This window comes from Excalfactoria chinensis, chromosome 6 (assembly GCF_039878825.1).
Source record: "Excalfactoria chinensis isolate bCotChi1 chromosome 6, bCotChi1.hap2, whole genome shotgun sequence".
NCBI lineage: Eukaryota > Metazoa > Chordata > Aves > Galliformes > Phasianidae > Excalfactoria > Excalfactoria chinensis.
The window spans coordinates 8,195,574-8,218,363 of NC_092830.1; the positions used below are offsets into that span (position 1 = coordinate 8,195,574).

The 22,790-nt window shown below is 37.6% G+C and overlaps 1 protein-coding gene across 1 annotated transcript; it reads right to left on the reverse strand.

Annotated features, from left to right (window-relative positions):
- Positions 1–4,972: 4,972 nt before the first annotated feature.
- On the reverse strand, positions 4,973–20,779 carry LOC140253808 (catenin alpha-3-like). Its single transcript, XM_072339762.1, has 3 exons — positions 20,696–20,779; positions 14,723–14,857; positions 4,973–5,490 (listed from the first exon to the last, which is right to left on the reverse strand). The coding sequence occupies exons 1-3, from the start codon at positions 20,750–20,752 to the stop codon at positions 5,203–5,205; spliced, it is 480 nt and encodes a 159-aa protein (XP_072195863.1). The 5' UTR covers positions 20,753–20,779; the 3' UTR covers positions 4,973–5,202.
- Between the last annotated feature and the right edge of the window lie 2,011 nt (positions 20,780–22,790).

Here is a 22,790-nt window from a genome sequence, read left to right on the forward strand (position 1 = left end):
GAGCCATAGAGGACCCAATCCTAATCAAATTCTTGAACTTCAGATGAATTGTGGATCCTCTGCAGCACACAGAGGCCACTGGTTGTGATGGTGATGTATCAGATAGTACTACAAGGTGGTAGTCCAAGCAAGTCCATTCCTGCAAAGAACGAAATGCAGTAAGCTGTGGATACACCTTTCCCCTTCTTGTTTTATGATGATGTAGTTACAGCTCCGTAGTTTTTTGCTGTTATCTCCTTGATCTTTGTAAGGCCTTAACTCCAGGAATATTCTGCTTTCTTGGAGAAGTCCTTTCTTTGAAAGATGGTTTTCTTGACCAAAGAAGCTTTAAAAATAAAAATTAGTTTTCTCTCTGTCTCCTTTAACATCAGCCATGCTGTATAGTTGGGCAAACAGGCCTTGGTGCTCTGTTCATGTTTTCAGACTGTGGGAGCAATTATTTCCTGTCATGTTTCTACCCAGTATGGAACTCAGTAACTAAGCAGACAAAATGCCTACCAGCAGGCTGGCTGGAGTGGTTCACACCAGCTCCCTTAATGTCCTGTCCCCCTGCTTCTGTGGAAGTGCTAAGTGCCAGAAGGCACAATCTGCCCCATAGCTAGCTAATGAGCTGCATGACTATTTTCAGCTGCTTTTAAATCATTTTCTGTCTTGTATAAAAATAATTGAGAAGTCCAATACAAAGCCAATAGCTCTAAAATAGCCCGACTCATAGAAGATGGATAGTCCAGAGGAAACATGATCCTGCATGACCAGACATCTCTAGTCTCCAGCCTGCTAAAAAGCAGCTATTTTAAACATCAGGAAGTAGAAAGTACGCTGCCTACCTGTAAAGAGCTACTTAAAATTGCTAGATCCATATCTTGCAGTGCTGACTTATATCTTAAACAAGTCTTGTATGCTGGAGTCAAAAGTAAGCCCTTCTGCTTTTTTTTCCTTTTGCTGATGGTCGATGGGTTTAGAAGCATTATTTCTGTTTAGTTTGCCATCACTGTTAAGCCATTTCTGCTTTGGATACATTTTGTTTCTTTTTTATTTTAGGAATTTTTCTTATAAACTAAGGTTTATTAATTGAAAGGTGGTTATTTGTCATTACAGCAGTGGCACTTTCAGTGCACAGCAAACAATCTGTATGCAGCTAATGCTTTCTAACCGAAGGGAGTGGGCTTTTATTTATGTACTTAATGAGAAAAATATACAGGCTAAACATCCCCCAAGTGTAACCAAGAATGGTACATAAGGGCTAAGAATTAGTTGGAGGCACAAATAACAGGTACGGCCACATAGAATTTTACTGTCTGTTACTGGTGAAAACTTGGAAATGTTTTCTTCAAAACTGAAGCTAATAAGAGTCCATTTAAACCTGCTGTACAAGGCTGTTTTTCATGAATGCTTAAATGCAGATTTACAGAAAGTAACTGTCTCGCTCCAATTTGTAGGAGGGAGGCAAGGTTCTTTGATATGTGTATACCCGGCGTGAGATTAAGAAGCAACGGTTCAAATGTTGGTCCAATCAGTTTATTAAAGTCCTAGACGTTTTAGGGAAATGGGGAAGGGAAGGTGGGCGATAGGAAAAGTAGGAAAAATAAGCAAGGAGTCTGTAGAGAGCAAGAGAGATAGTCACCACCGTGGGTCCAGCGAGGTACACCGTAAGTCCGTAGATTTCAGGAACTCGTCTGATCACCGCGGGGGATGGGAGAAAGTCAGGAAGCACTGCAGCAAGCCGGCCTTCCGAAGAGGTTTTTCCCTCAGGGAATTCTCCGTCAAAGGTGTCTTTGGGAGATGTCTCCGAAGTTCATCTCCAGAGATCGTCTCCAAGATCGTCTCCAAAAATCCCCAGTTTAGCGAGGGCCTTTTATCCCCCATTTCGGTGGGGTTGTTTTTCTTCTTCTTTGAAGTTTGAGGATATCTCGAACAAACACTGAATGTCTAAACAAGCATCTTCTGAAGGCAAACACTCTTTGTAAAATGGTTTTAAACCAGCTTTTGTGACATTTCTGGCCCACAGATAAGCCAGCAGGGGTTGGTGGTGCCTCTGTTTACCAGACACAAGCATTATCGCCTTCTGCAGTGGTCAGCTCCTTCAAGCAGCACCCCTGAAAAAGACTGCTTGTCCTGTCTCTGCTTATCTTTGCAATCATAAGCAGAGATGGCACAATAGTAACCACCATTCACCCTCCTAGATAGCTAGCAGTCGCCAGTCAGAGTCTTATCATCAGAAAAACCTCACGAAGCAAGCTTTGAGACAACAAAAGAAAACCAGATCTGTCCTTCACAGTAACTCAATCTGCCTTCAAAAGATCCAAAACCTTTTGAAACCATCTGGAACACTAGACCTGTGTGATGTCACCATGCTTTGTCATCTTTGCTGAAGATGCAGCCATAGATCTTCCCTTGTTATTCCAGGCTAATGGCCTAAGTGCAGCAAACCATGGAAGCGGGTTATCACGTCTCCCACTTCCCCCCCATTTTTCCCTTCCAAAACCAAAGTCAATTAGTAGCTTCAGAAGAGTTTAGTGTTTGTTTTTTCTACGGAAGGACAAGGCTGTAGGGGTGGACAGAGATGCAAGTTCTTCCATTTTTCTGAGGAGCTGAGGAACTAGAGGCTTGTGTTACTTAGCAGGAATGGCTGCCAACTCCAGGTGAAAACAGAGCAATTGGGACAAACTGAGTAAAATGTTTTCAGCAGCTCATCACCCATCAGCATTATCAACAGTGGCAGAGCAGTGGTGGATCCTTGCTTTGCAGGTCTGCTGAGGGAGGTAGTGAGCTAATACAGTGAACATTGTACAACTCCAGGACTTGTTTCTTCTCCCTCTACCACCTTAGCTAGGAATACACTTTACCTTGTTACTTTTCTATTGTGTTTGAACTTAAGCCAAGAAGTTGAAGTCCTGATATAACTAACCCATCATTCTTATGACTCTTCTTGGAAGGCAGCTGGGGCTTTTGATTTCTTTGTTCTTTCTGAGAGGTGGGCTGTTTTTTGTTTTGTTTTCTTTTTTTTCCTCTGTTAATGAAGTTCCATGTAATAGGAATGGTATCAGAAGCTGAGATTTAATTGCTTATTGAGAATGGCCAGGCTATGAGAACAGTGACCGCTATTGCAGTAAAGTACACTGCATTAAGCAATAAACTGTGCTTTAGTGATAAGAATGCTAAGAAAAGTTCTAATCTAAAGCAGGCTAATAAGAGCACACACAGTGTGCTGGACAAGCAGGTACTCCCTGCTTATTGAAATGAGAAAGCCTTGACAGGCTTTTTACCAGGGTATTTGTTACAGCCAGACTAGTAAGGAGACACATATCCAAATGAAACCCACAGTACTGAAAGACAAGCCTCCTCAGTGGTGTGCATGCTTTTTATTAATAATGTGAAAACAAGACATTTGTTGCAAACATCAGATGTGTGACTGATACCGAAGGAATTCCACAGACATGAGGATTCTTTAAGAGTAACACTCCTAACGGAACAGAACTTGTTACCTCACTTGTTGCCTTTTGAACCTCAGCATTGCTGGAGGATCACGTAGACTTAGGGGGTTGGCAAGAACCTGAGATAATACTTGGAGATACTGGCTTTAAGAAATGTATACTCTTCTGTACAATATACCACACAGAATCTTTATCTCAGGTCTTACTAGTCTGCTAGCAGACCTACTGAAAGTAGATGGAACAACTGGCTATATATTGCCTCTACCTGCTGTGCTTAACTGTTAGCTGCTTCCCACTCCATGTTCTTAGGGGACTAACAAAAACCTATATATGTGACTGAGATCTTAATGCAACTGTACTGGAGGTGATCTGTGTTGGAAAATAAGTATATTTTTTCCAAATCCTTCCTTAATTTTGTTCCATTTGACAAAATGTCATTTTGGTGAAAGTGGAATCCTGATGTGTAAAATCTCTAATGAATGATCAGTGCAGGTTTTGTTGGGATTTATTTATCAACAATCTAAAAATTATACTGCTGTACTGTCCTGAATGGTTGACATTTGTCAACCTGAATGCTCTGGCATTTGAGGGAGCCCTTTCACCTGAGCTAATATAGAAGTCGTAGCAAAAAAGGATCTACTTGCAAAGCAAAGACAAGTAAGGAGTGAAGTCTGGGAAAACAAACAGGGCAGGTAAGACAAGCTTGCTTCTTTTAAAAAATCAATCCAAGTGGATTCAAGATTGAAACAGATCTAGTAAAAACGTTCTTTCCAGAGGTACTGTACTAAGGCCTGGTGGTAATCACTGACTAATAGCACTTTGTTACATATGTTGAAACATAATGTAGTGATTTAACAAGCTGCTAGACAGAACAGTCCTGCATTTGAGACTAAACTGTCATAAGCAGTCATTACTTGTTCAGATTCGAGATGTATGTGTACTTTTTTTACACACTAATATCAGTATAATCATATAATCCATACTTGTTCTTTTGTGCTGTGATTAGAAAAGCTTCTATTGTTATTAGAATAGGTTATCTGTGTGATGCAGTAGGGCTTGTGAATGACTAGAAAGGGCTTGTGAATTCACTAGGAGACATTAATTAATTAATTAAATCCTTTTAAAGAGCTATTATTGCTGTGTTGCAATCATTGCTTTTTTATTACGTTCTTAAATCCCTGTTGCTATAACACTGTTTCATCAAAATTTTTCAAGCTTTCGTATCCACCCCTATTTTGATAGGCCTTGGAGGGGGTTGATCTTCAGATCTTTCAATCTAGATTAAAGCTAAAGGCCCAGACCCTCAACTAGCATCAGTCTGGCTGTTTCAGTCATAGTGTAATGATCCTGATTAAGTATCCCAACAAACACAGCACTTAAAAATTCTCTATGTCCTAAACTACATGCAGTTGAGTATTAGTGGTGAAGCAATACCTGACTAATAAATGCAGAAGGACTTGGGGCACAGTTTGGCACCCTGCGTTCTGCTTTTCACCAGCTGTGACACAGTGCCATGGCATATCGCTCAGAAATGCCCTGTTGAAACCTGCCAGTAAGAAGGCACGATGGTTTGACACTGCAAAATGAGTACTTTTCATCTGTGTGCAGTTAAATAATCCAACATCATTTTCAAGTGATTTAAGCAAATGTGAACTTACAGATTTGTAGAAAAGCAAAACGCTAATGTACAGTTATTGAGTAAGTAGGGGGAAAAGTGAAAAATCATCAGAATTTGAAGAAAGGAACATAAAAAGTGACAGACAGAATATTAGACTATTTCCCTGCCTTTGAATTCACTCATGACTTGGACAGGATGGATTCTCTTCTTTGCGGAACCTTTTCTGACAGCAGCATAGATTTCTTCTGGCTTCTCTCTTTTAATTAGAGGCTTCTTCTCTGGAGCTTTCATCCTCCACATCACAACAGGATGTCGTGGGCCAGTAGGACTCTGAATCTTGATAATCTTTGTGGATGCAATGTAGGACATCTTCACTGTCTGTACCACAGCGTTCATTAAATTTTTGGCAGCCTGAATTAGTGAGGTGACACTATCCAACTGTAATAAGAAACAGAAACATTAGTCTTGGCAAGCAGTCCGCTTTTAATCATGATATGCTCAGGATTAAACAATGATTAAAACCTAAGACTAAAATAGGAAAGCGTAATTTGTTTGCTTTCTCTTGGTGTGCTTGATGGTTATATTCATCTTCCACTGGTCAGTATTAAAGTGACACACAGGAATCTGTGCTGGTGAAGTATAATGGCTTATTGAGATGTATGTTGCTTGCCTTTAATTGTGAACTCATGATTCTTGTCTGCAGGGCATCACTGCGATTACTACTGACTGGTAATAAAACCACCTCAAAGAAGAGCTATAAAAATGTTACCCATTATTTTCTTAGCATCAGCAATAGGCAAATTCTCCAGCTGCTCCCTTCACATTCCAGGCTTTCTCACGTGCTTCTGAGCATTGCAGGGATACTGTGAAGTGGCTGAATTAGTAGCTGCTGAATATAGTCTCAATGGCTAGAATTTTTAAAGCTAATAAGTGTGTGCTGTTGTACACAAACTGCAGTGACTGTGTGGCCTTGGGTTTTTTTCTTTCTTTCTTTTTTTTTTTTTTTTTTTTTTTTTTTTCCCCTTCAGGAATGAGAACCTTGAGAGGCAGAATGCAAAACAAACCTCTGTGTCACATGGTACTGTATTTAACAGCATGCTACGCAGCCAAGCAAGTGTTAAAATAAAGGTATTTTCTATAGATATTTCTGGAAATAGAAAGTAGTATATATTGATTCCAACTGAAAATTGGCTGACTTGAGTGGGGAGAAAAAAAAATGCAGTTTTAACTACTGTTATCTTTGCTGTGCTGCTCTGTAGTGGAATACAAAACCTGAGTATACTGTTCCCTTCTCACCTAAGGCTTGCATGGTGTGTAGGGACTGAAAGCAGACAGTGCTGGGGCCACTTTACTTTCTTAGTTCTCTCCTTACACCCAGTGGCTTTGGCAGCTTGGACAGAGACAGATTTATCTGTGTTGCACAGTACAGTTGTGTGAAAGGCCAACACAGACCTGTGGCATGTGCTGAGTAAAGGCATTTTATTCTGACACAGTGATTCTCAAACTCTCATGTTTTAATTTGAGATGGATGGAATTGTTTTCTTCCGAGTGTCTGGTAAGATGCTGTGTTTTGGTTCTAGGGGAAAAACAATGCTGATAACACACTGATGTTTATAGCTGCTGCTAAGCAGTGCTGTACAGAGCCAAGGTCATTCTCAGTGATGGGCAGAAGGAGCTAGGAGGGAACAGAATGTGGACAGCTGACTTAAACCGGCCAAAGGGATATTCTGTACCATAGAACATCAAGCAGAAGAGGTTTGGAAGGAGGTGGGAGTTCATCTCTCTCAGTGCTTGGGGTAGTAGTTAAGCATCAGTCAGGGCTGGTAAACAATTACTTGTGCATCATTTGCTATATATGTTTATATATCTCTAGTCATAATTATTTTCTTTTTCTCTATCTTGGTAAATATCTCAACCTGTGAGTTCTACTTTGGTTTTTTTTTTATTCTTTCCCCTATCCCACTGGGAATAGGGGGAAATGAGCAAATGACTGTGCGGTGCTCAGCCCCCTGCTGGGTTAAACCACAACAGTCAGAGGCACAGTTCTGGTCTGACACACTTTAGATGGTGATACCTAGCAGGCTGTATGCAGAAGAATTACTGCTATACTGGGAAGAGCCTAAGTTGCAGGCTGTGTCTTGATAAAAGCTAAAAGTAAGAGCAAGGATTTTATATAGGCCAACACTGGCAAAAAAAATTGATTGTATAATTGGCCATCATTGTTACTTAAAACATTTGAAAATGAGGTCGCCTTCTCATTTTGCAAGTTTCTTGAATACAGACTGATAAGGCTCAGGGACATCCTTCCAGAATAGGGCTAATATCACAGAGGGAGAGGAACTGATGTGTGCAGGGTGTCGGACTATGTCTCCTGGTCTCAAAATCCAGCTGCAGAGGATTGTTTGGTCTTTTTTCTTACAGCATTGTCTGATGTTAGGCCACTGCATGCCACCCTTGAGCACTGAGAAGGTATACACACATCTGTTGTACTCAAACAGGAAGAAAGTAGGCTATGTTTTGATTCTTTTCTTTGGGAAGGTGTTGGGGTTTTTTGTTTGTTTTTTGACATGTGTGGATCATGGCTAAATGATGCCATAGTTCACATTAAGCACAGGGCTCACATTTGTTCACAATTTGTTTGTAATGAATGCTGTGTTCCCCCTTTGCTTTACAGTACTGTTTGTGTTTTGATAGTGTTCCCAGGAAATGCTAGAGGAACATATATATGGTATAAAAAAACATCTTGGCTAGTAGTTTTTTATTCAAAGACACCGTGCTGTATTTTATTATAAGGCTGACAATGTCAGTTGTGAAGGCATCTCCATTCTGAATAGATTGAAGAAAGTCCTTTAGAAATAGCTAGTAATTATTTATTTAAATCTCAGTTATTAACATTTATTGCTTATATGTGTTGTAAATATAGAGGTTGGTCCAAAGGTAATGCCTCTTAGTAATTTCCAGGGAAACTACAACAAATGCAAATAGCACAATAAAGCTATTTGATAGAGCAGATTCTCAGGTACAAAACGCTGCTTCTCAACATAGTCACCACCAGTAGCTGATTGGAGCAGATGAGCTGATCAAGTCACTCTGCATTTTGTGATGTCTGATAGCTGTACGTGGCTGTTTAGAATGCAGCTTGTCTTTCACACTGCTGTCATCACCACTGCTGGAAGACAGGACCCACTGCCACACTGTGCTTGCATCCCCTGGTTGGTCTCTATAAACTTTCAGTGTGAACGAATATTAATGGGCACTATTTCTTCCCCATGCAGGAATTTAATGATGCTCCTTCACTGCAGATGCCATTGTGTCAGGCTGCCCCTCTGCTGCCATATGCCACTTGGCAACAAAATGCAAGGGAATACTGCTGAGAAGGTTCAACTTTGTACTTCCATACCACCAATATCCACCTCTGATGTTCTTGTCAAAGCAAGGAAGAGCACCAATTAAAAAAATCAGGTAAAATTTGTATCAATTTGCACCTCTCAAAGGAGAGATGTTGTGCTTTCTATTTCTTGAACATGCATTTGTATGTGTAAAGGTATAGACAGAAATACTTCATGTACAATGCACACAGCATGTTTAGCAAAATTTGCACTTGTGTATATAATGCTGATGTGTTAGCAATGGTGGCCTCCCATAAGCCAGGTCAAATGAATTTGTGAATGAATTGATGAGGTGAGGAGAATGCATTACTGTCTGTATACTTGTTGCTTTTGTAACACTTTAAACACAGGAATGTATGTAAGGCAAAAAACAGTAATAGATAGATAGGAAATGATGGGATTTGCATTTTTGGAATTAAATATGAACTGAAAGATCTTCAGTTAATACTGAACATTCCTCCAGAAGTGCTAGGAAAAAAGCCAATGCCCTGTTTGATGTTTCATGGGTGGTTAAAATTTGGAGGACCAAATGTATATAATCCATGAAAACATGTAAAATTTGGCATGGCCTTGAAAGTTCATTCCTTGCTACAGCAAATGTGTTTTTTAGAAAGAATTCCCAGTTTATAATGGTTGTGTAATCTTTGCATGACAGCAGTTTAAACCAATAAGACGTGTATTTGGGGACCATCATTTGTAGATTTTAAGGAACCAGGCTGCCTATCCTGGGATGCATGTAGGCTTGTAGAAGCAGATACGCAAAATAAAACTAGGAAAATCAGGTCTGATGCAGCAACATGGTTAAAAAAATAATAATAATAAATTGAATACCAATAAGGATGTTTGCATTTGGTTTTTTGCTGCACTTCCTGTAGCATGTGTGGCTGGGATGGAGTTTGTGGTACATCAGCATGGGCACAAATCTCCATTTATGATGCTCTTGGTGTCTCTGGATAGGCAGTGAAATACAGGAAAAAACTGCTCACTTAATGCCATCAGTATCCATGTTATTTATTTATTTATTTGCACTGTCTTAGAATCCATCTTAGATCCATCTACCTGTTCCCCATAAGTTTTCTGGATGAATCTTATGCTGGTCTTATGCTGACACTGTGAAGCAAAAACATACAGTTATTTCTTAACCATACTAAGAATTTCAGAGAAGCTTTTATAGGAGCCGTTCCTGGAGCTACAGATGATAACAATCAGGTGGTATCTTTTTTTTTTCCTCTTTAGAGAGCAGCTGTTTTCATAGCTGAGTGACATTAATATAATAGAGTTCGGTGTAAATCCATTGTTCTTTTATAAACCTGATGTAGTTGAGGATTATCTTCACTTGGATACTTTTATCTCAAATAAATATTCAGTAGGTTCTTCAAGGTCGCCTATCTAAGAAGATGGATGAAATGAAACTTGGCATAAATGAAAGACTGATTAAAAAAAAAACAAAACTCATTGAGCATTTAAGTTAAGTTCATTTTATTTAGGGACTTGTCGCTGTAAATTCTTCAGTCCATAGGAAGTGGTATATAAGAATTCATTGCAAAAACAAAGGCTCTTTTGCCTGACTCCCACTTTCTCTTTTTCTGTACTTCCTGTATTTTGGAGATTAGACTGTGTCAGTCATAACAGGAGTTTCTGAAACGATACCCTCTATCATACCCTCTCTCATCCAAATATGCCATCTCTCCTATGAACACTGTCCAGTGACAATGAAAATATGGAATGATTCTTCAACTAGTAACTCATATATAAATATACGGAAGTCCTTGCCCAACTGTTCCCAAGTTTTGCCCCCTTTTCCCACAATAGTGGCATGGCATACAAGCACACCCAATAGCCAGAATTCATCTAGGCAAACTCTCCATTAAGTAACAAAGCCAGAAATAGTGGAGTTGAGGAAAAAAAAACTTAATTTTGAAGCTTCTCTTTAAAAAATGTTTACACGCGTTTTCTATAATAATGTCTTGGGAGTAGTAGTAATCCATTAAGAAGTGTATTGTAATAACAAATACACTTAATTATTTTCATTGTTTGATAGTGCAAAAGAGACTGATGACTGAGAATTTATACAAAATTTTTCTTGTATGTATCTTCTGTTTACTAAGAAAGTGATGCTTGCCTTGTCATGTGTTGTTGCAGTTAATTACATAAATACAGAATTTCTTTCTTCTTAAAGCATCTAAATAAGTCACTCTTCTCGTATTCCCTGTGTAGATTTGCAGATCCTGTCTCACTGACATAAGGAAGTGGCAGCCAGGGGAAAACAATACAAAACATTTCTTCATAACATGCGTGTATGTCAGGTAGGGATACAACTTATTGATCTCCTCTAAACTATGCATATACAAATACATATATATACAGATATATATATATAAATATATACAAATACATATAAATAAATAGATAGATATAGGTATATAAATATATATATATTTTTGAATTTAAGTTTTAGATTTTGAGCACAGATTTACAAAAGGCTGCTCGCAATCTCCCAAGTCCCGTTTACAGTTCATCTAGACTTCCATTTTTAACACAGTTGAAAATGATAACTTAGAATTGAGTATCAAACATACAACTTACTCAGTGTTGGATTTCTGAATATAAAAATATCTTGGAAACAAGGTCAGCTATTAAAAATGTATCTGCATTAAAACTGCTGGGTTTAAATGTATGAATACACACTGAGAAGCAAAGTTTTTGTTACAGTAATACTAATCAAAGAATAACAGACTTGATTTGACTTCTTCTAAGAGCACAAAGTCTGCATTTTATTGCAGAAAGATGACTTGCTAAGCATGTAAGGTAAGAATGCTTATGCTGTGCTTTTAATTTTTCATCCTTTTTATTTATGAGGCTTTTCTGCGTATTTTTTAAGGTTTTCAGTAATGCTGCTTGGGGGCAGTCAGCTGAATCCCTTGATTTTGCCAGTTGTGATATTTAAAAAAGCTACCTGTTCTGTGGCATACATTAGCAATATGTAAAGTACTGCTACATCCTTACTTTGTAAAAAAAACAACAAAAAACAACAAAAAAACCCCACGCTTCTAGTTAGTTGGGTGCATTTTTAGATAGCAACAGTAACAGAGCTGTCCCTAGATAATTGAAAACCGTATCCCCTTCCATTCCTCCAAAGGCCATGTACACACTTAGTTACAAGTATATATAAAGCACACGCAGTGGAGGATGTAGTGTCATTTAAAAAAAAAAAAAAAAGAAAAATTAGACTTTTTGGGCAGCCCTCAGTGAAGTAAAATTTTAAACAATGTTCCATCTCCTCGTGTTTAAAGTAGAGATTTAGTAAAGCAGTGGTTTATTATTGTTAGATTCCAAATGCTGTGATGATATTATGCGTGGGCTAAGGTACTGCAAGTAGCTCTCCACCATGAGTTTGTCAAACAAACAAGTATCAGTTCCCCATGATGTGGAAAAAAGTAATAGCAAAGAGAAACAAACTGGCTCACCAAGGAGCTGCTTTGTCAGAACACAGCCTTGGACTTAGCAAAGGTCACTCAGCAGTACACGCAGGACAGCACTACCATAGTCAGTGGAGCAAACTGCCCACCCACAATAAATGAAGTGCGCTATTTCACTAGCCAGTATCTCAGGAGACTGCCAACTTGCTGCTGAGCCCTCTGTGCCCATTCTTAACTCTCGCAGGGAGGCATTCTGCCCATCTTCACTTCTTTATTTTTAGGAGAAAGAAACAAACCACACAAAAGACCTAAGAGCAACTGCAATGCATTGCTGCTCATCTCTTCCTCTGCCAAAGAAGCAGCTCTTGCTGTATAGCTTCTCTCTTGCAGCAACGGAAAACCTCCAACTGTAACAAAGGCATTGAGCAACCTGCCATCTGCCACAGACCTGGAGCCTTAATGGATGTGACTTTCCTGGCGCATAGTTGTCCAAGGATACCTTCCACTTTGCAACATGCTAGCATATGCTTCTAACTCGTTGCATTATTACCATCAAATCTGAAATGTTCATAGAAATATCTTGCATGTAATTTCTGATGTAACTAGCATGGTAACTCAGTGAGGGAGACACATTTAAGTTAAATTGAACTTTTAAGCAAGAAGTCAGAAACATTAAAGCATCTGCATTTGACACAGAAATAGACTAATGTAAGTGTTTAAGTCTGGTTTTTGAGAGGACAAGAATAAAATTCAAAGATAAAGGAGGCATTTGCAGAAAAATCAGCGAAGCAGCCTTCAATGTACAGGTATGGCTGGCTAACACGAGAAATTCTTTCTTTGCTACTTAGCAAATTGTGTGATAATGCACCTCTGAGATTTGTTGTTTTTTTTAATTTTAGGGTCAAAAGAGATTTCCTCTTGCCAAACACAACATTTGAAGATGAAACACAAGAAGATACTGACTGTAAGTAACACAAAAAACACTTATGTGCTTGTCAGGAGTCACAGAGGGAGATGCTCACGTAAGTTAATGGTGTGATACAATTCTTATTTTTTTTTTAACTCACTGTTGAAACAAGCTTACTCTCAGCATACTGGGCCTGTCGATGTGCAGTGCTTGTTAAAAAAAGTATCAGATTATTTATACAAATGCAATTACTGTCCATCTGTGTACCACAAATGTTACCCCATTATTTTGTGCCTGAAGAGACATAAATTTGAATTTAATTAACAGAAAGTATATTTATTTCCTGCTTAATCACACCTTGTGAAAACTTAAGAGAATCCTTACCATCTTCACTTGTGGAGTATACAAACTGGCACCGATTGATTCATTAAAAAAACTCAGTATTTTATGTGAGTATGAAAGACTAAACACAACCCAGGAATGTTTAATGGATAAAAAAGCAGAACTGAATGAACAGCTCTTCAGTTTCTCTGTACATACTCCTTGCAAGCAGGACTTTGACCATCTACTGAGCCGCTGTCAGGTGTGAATGTACTGGAGAGGCTGCTGTCCACAGAACTGAAAGCAGTAAGGTACAGTAAGTTTTTATGGCCTGAACGAGGAGGGCAGTTAGGAGGACTATCAGCAGGACAGCCCCAAGCGTTCTAACTTCCCCAGGACAGTCAGCCCCTTCAGCCCACAGCAAGGGGAGGGTATTAATCTCTGATGAGACACACTCCAAAGGACATTATCACAGGAGTTACAGACAAGAACAAGGTGATAGGGCACTGATAAAAAACAGGTAAAAGAAGTTTTCATTCTCAGTAGAGAATGAACAACTGAGAGCTGTGTTTGTGGATTACAGTATACTTCTTCATTTGCATATCATCCTGGTTTTTGTCACAGAAGTTGAGTTCTGAACATTACTATGTTAGCAGTTTTCCTGTGCCAGATCTTCATCATGCAGAAGGATATAGTTTCATATACATATATTTCAAGAGTCATCGTTTCAGTACTTGATAGACAATGATATGTTTTGTTGTTTTCTTTTTAATCTGCAAGAGCATGTCCTCTTTTTGCTTAATCATGCCTGACATCTCCCTTTCTGGTTGTTGCTTTTTAATAACATAACCAGATGAGAGAAGATCAATACTGGGAAGAATACAGTTCTACTCAGCTACATTTCAGACTCCATTAAAAAAAATAATAAAATCTATGCTACTGTTTTTATGTGAAGAGAATCTCAAGATTCTGCAGTGTTGCATATGCCAATAAAAAACTAGACAGAAAGCTGAAATGCAGCTGTCCAACAGATGATCTGTAGATAGAGCACAGATGTTCCGTCTGCAGATTTTCTACAGCATCGTACTTACGTATAGGCTCCCAGATCTTTTTCTGCATGAGAGAGATGGACAGACACACACGGACAGCTTCTGTACTTCCATACACAAATGACTTTTTAATCTATTTTTTCCAATGCAAGCAGCTAATTCATGATCAAACTACGAAGCAAGCCCTCGTATGGACTTTAAAGATTGGCCTTCAGTGCTTTGTTCTCAACTGGAAGTACAACTATGAGTGCCAGTTGTTGTGCATACATCCTTACAGTTGTGCATACTTTATATACATTAAAAGACTATTGTTTCTTAAAAACTAATTAATCCAGAATAACAGCAATAAATTAATACCTTTTTAAGACTCTATAAAGAAAAACAGATTCACAAGTGATTGCAATTCATGCTTCACTTTCTTAGTCTCTTCCTAAAGTAAGTGACAAAAAAAAAGAAGGGGAAAAAAAAGAGAATAAAAGAAATTCAGGCCTGTACTAGAACACATCACAAGCACAGGAAAGGACAATTTAAACTGAAGATATTTTATTGTGTATTGACTGTAATTCATTCCATTTTTCTACTTACAGCAGACATGATGAGCTCTCCACCTAGGTTCTGGATTTCTGCTCTAACTTGACTGCAGATTTTGAGCTGATGGGAGTACAGCTTGATCTGTTCTAGGTAAGCCAACAAATCCTGTTTACATGACTGGTCTGGACACTGAGAATTAAGAAAAGAATAGTAAAGCACATACATTTCATCTCAGACATCATATTAAGTACTTAACTGAGGAGCATTCAAATCACTCAGACCAACGTCCTTGTACTTAGTTTTTCTTTTACACTGCAGGGCCTGCTTCAGCAACACTGCTAACCAAGTTATTTAATGTACGGAATGACTGCTCTTCATTCAATTCCTAAGAGGCTTTCTTTCTAAGGTATCTAGAAGTAATAGTTAAATGGCAAATGCAAGAAGAATGTTAACATTTATAAAAGTTACGCTTTATCTCCTAATATCGATCTGCTTTTTAAAAAAAAACAAACAAGGTTTTATCCATTTTCTGTCAGATGTGCTGTTTCAGTGGGAACAGGAAAATAAGAACAGCTTGTGGCTAATTCACTTATTTCAATACTTAAAAAATAACATCTTTCCACCTTCACTTCTGTGAGCTCCCACAATACTTAGAGGGGAAGTACTGATTTAAATAAATCTATAATGGGTTAAAAGCCTGAAAAAGCGATAATTGTACTTAATTTAAGAAATACTTTACATGTAAACAACTGGCTTTACTGAAGAAACCTAATAGTTGTTTAAAATGGGATGTGTTTATTTCAAGTGTGATGATTCTGTATTCTTCATGGCTCTGCAGTAGTAAACTAAAAGGTTTATGTTTTGGACTTTCAGAAGAGGCAGCAAAGAATGTAGCAAATGAATCTGAAAAATTGTTAATGTGAATGAAACATTAGTCCTCCCCTTGTGTTCAGGTAGATCCATTACTAAAGTGCTCTCTGTATTTCAGCGTAGTTTAAAAGAAAAACAGAACGGCGTTTCTCAACATCCTCTCAACATGCACCATTTTTGAAGTGTTACCAGTATTCAGATCTCAATGACTGCTGAGAAAACTTGAACACTTGCTTACTTGTTAAACTAACGCTTAAAAAAAATATCTGCCCTTCTGTCCAAGTGCAGCATTAACTCCTTGAGCATCACAACTACACTAGAAGTCTATTTCCTAGAATAAGGTGCTTGCTTTTCCATTTCTCTGTGATTTACTTTTCCCCACTGGAAAACCTCAGCAGATAGACAGACAGGCTGCTAATACAGCATCTCATCAACTTCAAGTTGTGACAGCATCAATTATAGAAACTCAGAGACAACGCTATTTTAATTTCTTACATAATACTATTATATAACATTTGCAAGTTCATCACATTTACTATCTTCCTTGCAATCACTTAAGGAAGAAATGCATAACACTTAAGAAATGCTGAAGATGGTATGCTCCAAAGATAGGGAAAACATAACCTCCCCTGAGACCTTGAGGTTAAACCAGTTCTATCAAAACACTGGTCTAGGGCTCAGCAGCATTTAGAAAAGCAAGTGTAAGGCACTGCTGGAAAAAGGCATAAATAAATTTCATAAACCTGCAGGATAAACACAGCTTTACTGAAATGCAGCTTTATTAAAGCAAAGCTTTACTTAACCTGGCGAAGGTAAGGAAGTATCATGAAATACATGCTGTCATCTTACTGAGTCCTGTGTATGTTCACTATTGACCTAAAGAAACCTTTGGTCTGACACACTGTGCCCATTTTTATGTACTTTACCCACAAAACTTTATGAGATATAAGGCATTTCTAGGAATAAAGGTAACATTTTATGTTAGCTTAGGTAAGATAAAAGTACAATGAAGAACATTAAAGTCTCATACCTTACAGCGTATCCCAATCAACCAGAAAAATATGTTAGAAAGAATTGTACTCTGTGAATAGGATATTCCATAAGGAATCCTCATAAACATCTGGTACAAGCAACATGTGCTTACTAGTGAGAAAACTTTCAGCTGCAACTGAAAATAATTTAAAAATACTGAGATTAATAATTCCACAGCCCATCGATGGTTACCTTTTCAAAGGGTTACCTTTTCAAAGCCTAGCACAGAGAAACAAGTTCTTAGGTAGAATTCCTGGCAAATTCTGAGGGCTTCTTTTTGATATACAAGTGCTGCTCCAAAGGAAATGCCTTCATCTTATGTTGGCCCACATAACATATATATAATAAACTATATATATATATATATATATACACACACATATATATATAATTTATAAATATTTCTATATTTATATTATATAATATATATATTATATATTATATTTATATAACATATATATAAGTATTCATATTATATATGTGTGTGTGTGTGTGTGTGTGTATGTATGTGTATATATATACACACACTATATCTATAGATATCGTTATTATATCTATATATCTATGAGAATATCTACTGAATGGACAGGGTCTCTCCAGAATGCTGTGCTTAGGTAGAAGGCCCATTTGATGCTACACCACATTGGGTTCCTACGAGATGAAGGGGACATACAGTTGCTTTCACTATTACTTCCTTACTCTGATGAACAGCATTTTTACCTCACAGTCCAAGTGCCTATTTTACCAGGATCATAATGGATCATAATGGACCAGCATCTCCTGACCAGCATCTGCTGAAACACTTATTGAAGAATTTTGTAGTAAAGACCTTAATCTACACCACATGTCACTAAAAACAGGACGCACTACCTTAATGTTCTTTGGGATTTCAGGTACAAATTTGACAATGAATTTGAAATACTCATACTTAAATTTATCAGCAATACACTTGTGATTGCCTAAGTTGATGCAATGTGGCTATGTTTGCAGTTGTTAACTCCAAGTCATCTTTAAGTGCTGTGAATATGGACTGAATCCTGCTGATTCTAGCACATAGAAACCCTTTCTTTCCAGTACATGGAAATGTTACAAAAATTAGAATAGAAGCACAACATAACAGAGATGCTGTTGTGAGTGATCATAGAATACTGCAAATAGAGTTTCAGTTCTTTGGTGTTGTGTGCTTTTTCTCACACAAAAGCTTTACACGATATGTAATTCCACAGTTCTCAATTTTGATTCTCTGAAATTACAAGGAGAATGAACAAAAGTCATTCATTTGGAAATGTTTTATGTCATGTCATATCGAAGATACAACGATTCCTCATTACACAGTGATGGCTTTTTCAGGTTTTTTCTCAGGTTTCCATCTAGATAGAGGAAAAAGAGGAATTTTTGCTTTTTTCCCCTCACATGTCTCTTCAAATACTGAAAATGCTCATCATATGTTACTGTGGTCCTGATAACAGCAAAGACATAGTCGAGAGTAATATCTGAGTCCTGAGTTGACTGTGAAGATGAAACTCATGTGGCCCAACTAAATGACAATATTAGAAATGATAATGAATAATTGAAGTGATGCAGGGTAAGCTCAATAGCAGAAGAAGTGGTGAAGAAAATCACATACATAAAGAATGCATGGACTTTTACCTTAAAACACATACCTGACGGTATGATGTACAGCCATCGGTTTTCTCTTTTGAAGTAAATAATAGAAATCCATTTTTACATGCAATTCTAAGTTACACATATAATTTACTTTTTACTGAAAGAGAACGTGTGAAATATTTACTGAAATAACTGGTTTATGCCACTGAGAAGAGCGTTCACAAAACCTTATCAAAATTCATGTTCCAGACTGGACACCAAATTCTTGAAGGTTCCTTCAGTTTGAACCAAATTCATTGAACAGCAATTAGGTGGTTAACAGAATGAAAAAATTCTTCAAGAGAGCAAAGCAGAAGAAACATGTTAAAATAACAACTATTAGTCTTTACAAATACCATGCAGACTAAAGAAAAACACACTGAGAAAAATACTTTGTACGGCAAAGGGTGGTTTTGCTTGGGAATAAAGATTAAAAGATTTCTAGTCACCAGAGGAATGATAGGATCATATTATTCATCTGAGGGTAGGAGTAAGAGCAAGATTCCCCTTTTTACTAAGTCAGATGCCTATCTAGCTGTGATTGTAGTTATATTCACTGCAGTGTTATTGAACTTACTGATGAAGACATCTGACTCAGTCCTATGTCTTTGAAGCATGTTTTCCACTAATCTGTTATATATATATATATGCACATACACTATCTGTTATACCTATTAGAAGCTTATTTGCTTCAAATGCTTATGACAAGAAATTACATATAAACTGACTAGTGTGTTTTAGGTACATGTCAGATGAGAAAGGTGAATCAAGGCTTATCAACTTTGTGCAGGCTCTTAGGACAAATAGAAACTACCTGAGTGAATTTAGTAAAAGAGTTAACTAAAATGGAGTCACATTTCCCAGCAACTTAGGAAACACACTGGTTATCAGCACTAATGCTTATCTGCATTATCAGCACACTGGTTATCAGCACTAACAATTTATGTCCAATTTGCCCTCACCGATTTGTTCACATTTCTAGTCTGGAGTTACTGTAAAAATACAGAAAGAAAACATAAGGGAATGAACAGTTCTCTAAGAAAGACTCAATTTTTATTCAAAATGGAGTAAAAGGTTATGACACTTTTCTCTGCACTATATCAGTAATGATTACAGTTTTCAATTTTAATTTTTAATTGATGAAAGAAAATGATGAAGGATCCAGTTCATTTGAAAAGAGACGTGCTGGAAGAACACTTATCAAGATCAGAAACAGGGGTGTTCTACCTTGCTTCTTTCTCCACAAATCACAACTGTATAGACCAGTTACCAAAATTCTATGGCATCACCATCTGAGAGAGGCATGAAAGAAAAAACCCCACACAGACTGTTGCTGCTTCATAAATATTAAGCAGGTGAAAATCAAAAGTGAGGGGTAGAGAGAAAGTACATGAGGATGTGGAAAACAGCAAATATACCCTGCTACTCTGGACCAAAAAGGCTAGGAAAGTAAATGGCTTTAATACTTGCCGACTAAAATTTCACTGGATTGTTCTTCTCTGGCCTGGTTTTGTAAGGCCCTGTTGACCTTACCTACATGAGTTTCTTGAATGAATGTACTAAGCTACAATGCTGTTGTGCTAACCATACCTGCACATTTACATGGATCATGCTTTGATTTTTGGCTGGAGGAGTGGGTTTGGGTTTGATTTATTTATTCATTTATTTTAGTTTTCTGTTATTTAGCTTATTTAGCCAGGAGAAGCTTTTGGAAATAAAGAAACCCATAGCTGTAAAGCATTTTATGATGATAATTTTTTTTTTTTTTTTTTCAATGGTAAGAAATTACCTCCAGACATAAGGTATGCAGATGGCAGTTTTCTATCTGTCAAGAAGAGTATTTAGATTGAAAGCAATTAGACATAAAAATACCAAAGAAGAGGCCTATACTAGGAGGGAAAAGATGTCTGAAAGAGAACTTAGATACAGCTGAAAGCAAACATTCTAGAAAATACATATAATGTGCTGTAAAACAAGTAATTTGAAGACAAAGAAGAAAAGTAACCTAAGCACTGAGCTGAGACCTTGCAACTGGTAACACTGCTTGGAAAAACTATGGTGCTGGTGAGTTTCCACATCTAAGGTGATTTGCCTCATTGTTTTTCTGAGTGATTTAACCGAGAAAGCAAAGGAGGAACTACAATGTTGAACTCACATTGTAAAGCAGAATTTTAACAGACTCTTAAATATACAGGTATATAATAAATAGGTATATGTGCATATACATTTGCATATGTACCTAAATATATATAGACAGGTATTTAAATAGTATGAGGAAGAGAATCCACCTACACAAGACATGATCGATATATCCATCATTTCCAGAAATTGGGAGGGGAAAAAAAAAGGAAAATCAGGTCTAAAAATGTCCTAACTATTATTTCTGTATTTCTGTAGGTGATCTTCACAGGTGTTGGAACTTCTGTGCACAGGTTAAGTTGTGACAAAGGTTAATGCATTGCTACATAAATAACCTACCTGATTGGCAATCAGCCGTGCTAGGACGTCCATCCTTGATCCTGACTCTGAAATCATTTTTGCTGCATTAATTACATCAGATGTGTTCTTCAGTGGTCCTCTACCCCTTCAAATGAAACACAGACTTTATTACATTATTCAAAACTGAGAATAAATCATAGCCATGCAGATTAGGCACAGAAGAACTCAACTGAATTAGAAAAAAACAACTAAACATTGTCTATACAGAAGCAACATTAATTAAATCCCCACTTCCAAGTGTTTTGTTTTCATGTTCCACAGATTTGCACTGCTTGGCATCAGCTGGATACAGAAGTACCAGAAAAATGCCACACGTTATTTTCATCCTGCAAGTGCAATCCATGCTAAATCCTAAGAACATGGATTTTTAAGCCCAGTTCCAATATGTCACAAATAGATAATTCTGAGGGAATAGTGAAGGTTTTAGTACAGAGACCGCTTCTGCTGCTTGCTGTAATTACCCTACAGTTATACAATGTTTGTGTTCCTTTCCCTTCCAGCAGTTTCCTATTAGGTATTATCTAGTGAAGTATTCTCTAGTAGATACAAATAAGAAAGTTTATCAGACTGATGAATTCAGAGACTCTGTGGATGTTTGGTCAGGAAACTCAGGTTGTTTTATGAAATCGGTGTATGTAAGCACAAATGATTCATGAACAGGAATGCTATGAAAACTAACAAACACCACTCAAAACTTGGATACACTGTATCTGAAGATGCTACATAGTATTCAGGACAATTCAACATCAAGTTCCTCTGAACAGTTTGTCTAGAAACCACTTTCAGCCTTCTTCAACTTTGAAGTACTTAAGCTAACGAAGCAACATTTATTTTACCTTGCACTTATCAAGTACGAACCCATGCTAAATTCACCTCTGCATTTCAGCTTTTGTGAAAGATTTGTAGTAAAAAAAAAACAAAACAACTCATTTACTCTAAAACATTATTGTATATGGTTACATATTCAGTAAAAAAGACAATGATGGCAACACAAATCACTGCAGCATGCTGGGGCTTGACATGTGCCTACCAAGTATTGTTTAACACTAATAAGCACCGTCAAGGAGAAGAAAAGTACCTCTGGATCTGGTGGCAATGCAAAAGACATCAGTAGGACCCTTCATCAGTAGGTCCTGTAGCAGCTCCAGTTCCTGCAAAAGGCTCTGCAGCTGCTCCAAGCATTATGAGAGACCCTGATGGCTCTCTAGCCCTCATGATGAGCCCTGTGGTTGTTCTGCTATGGATCCTGTGGCTGTTCCAAGCATTGCAATGAGAAAATGAAAAAATATACCTCCTGAGGGAGTTGCAGTAAGACAACACCATAAACCATCTGCAGGTCAGTGGCAGTATAAATTTTGTCCTTTACAAAGTTTTCCATCTTTTTTCTCTCTTCTATGAGAGAAATTCTGATTTCTTGGTTGTGGTGCTCATTATTTTTTATTTCTAAATTGGCCTGTCTTTCCCCCCCTTTTTTTTTAATGGATTCAGAACTTATACTGGACTATGAATGCCATTATTTGATTTATTGTGTGGAAGATCTATTTATTTCCTCACATGTTACTATTTACAAGCACTAAAGCTGTATTAGCTAAGTTTATAAGACATTTAGGACTATGAAAACAAAGATGAGACACAAATTACTGTATTTATGAGCAATTATATGCCCCCAAGGTAGTGATGGATTGTTATTGGATCACTTAAATCAATTGTTCTATCCATTGAGGAGACTGGGAGTAGCCCATAAATAATTAGAGTGTGAAGTCTAGCTGTGTCTAACTAGGAGTTTAATTGGTGTTAGTATAAATGAAATCAGTTGAGAGCATCTCAACAAAGTCATGGAAGAGAAAAAGCTTCACAGAAAGGTCTCTCGAAAAATATAAACAAAAGAACAAGCTTAGAATCTGTTAACTGCTGTAACACCAAGGAAAACAGTGACAGAAAGACCTAAGTCACACAGTCTAATCTTTCTTGCCCTGAGCCACGATGAACGGTATGTCCGCAGTCCCTTCATCTATGCCGGTGCACTGTCTAAACTAACTCCAAGGACTAACAGGCATCACTATGAGGCATTATT

Coding starts and splice junctions, on each gene's coding strand:
- LOC140253808 (XM_072339762.1), bottom strand. CDS start 20,752: ATGATTTCAGAGTCAGGATCAAGGATGGACGTCCTAGCACGGCTGATT. Junction 14,858..20,695: donor CACGGCTGATTGCCAATCAG/GTAGGTTATTTA, acceptor CTTAATTCTCAG/TGTCCAGACCAGTCATGTAA. Junction 5,491..14,722: donor GAGAGCTCATCATGTCTGCT/GTAAGTAGAAAA, acceptor TTCTTATTACAG/TTGGATAGTGTCACCTCACT.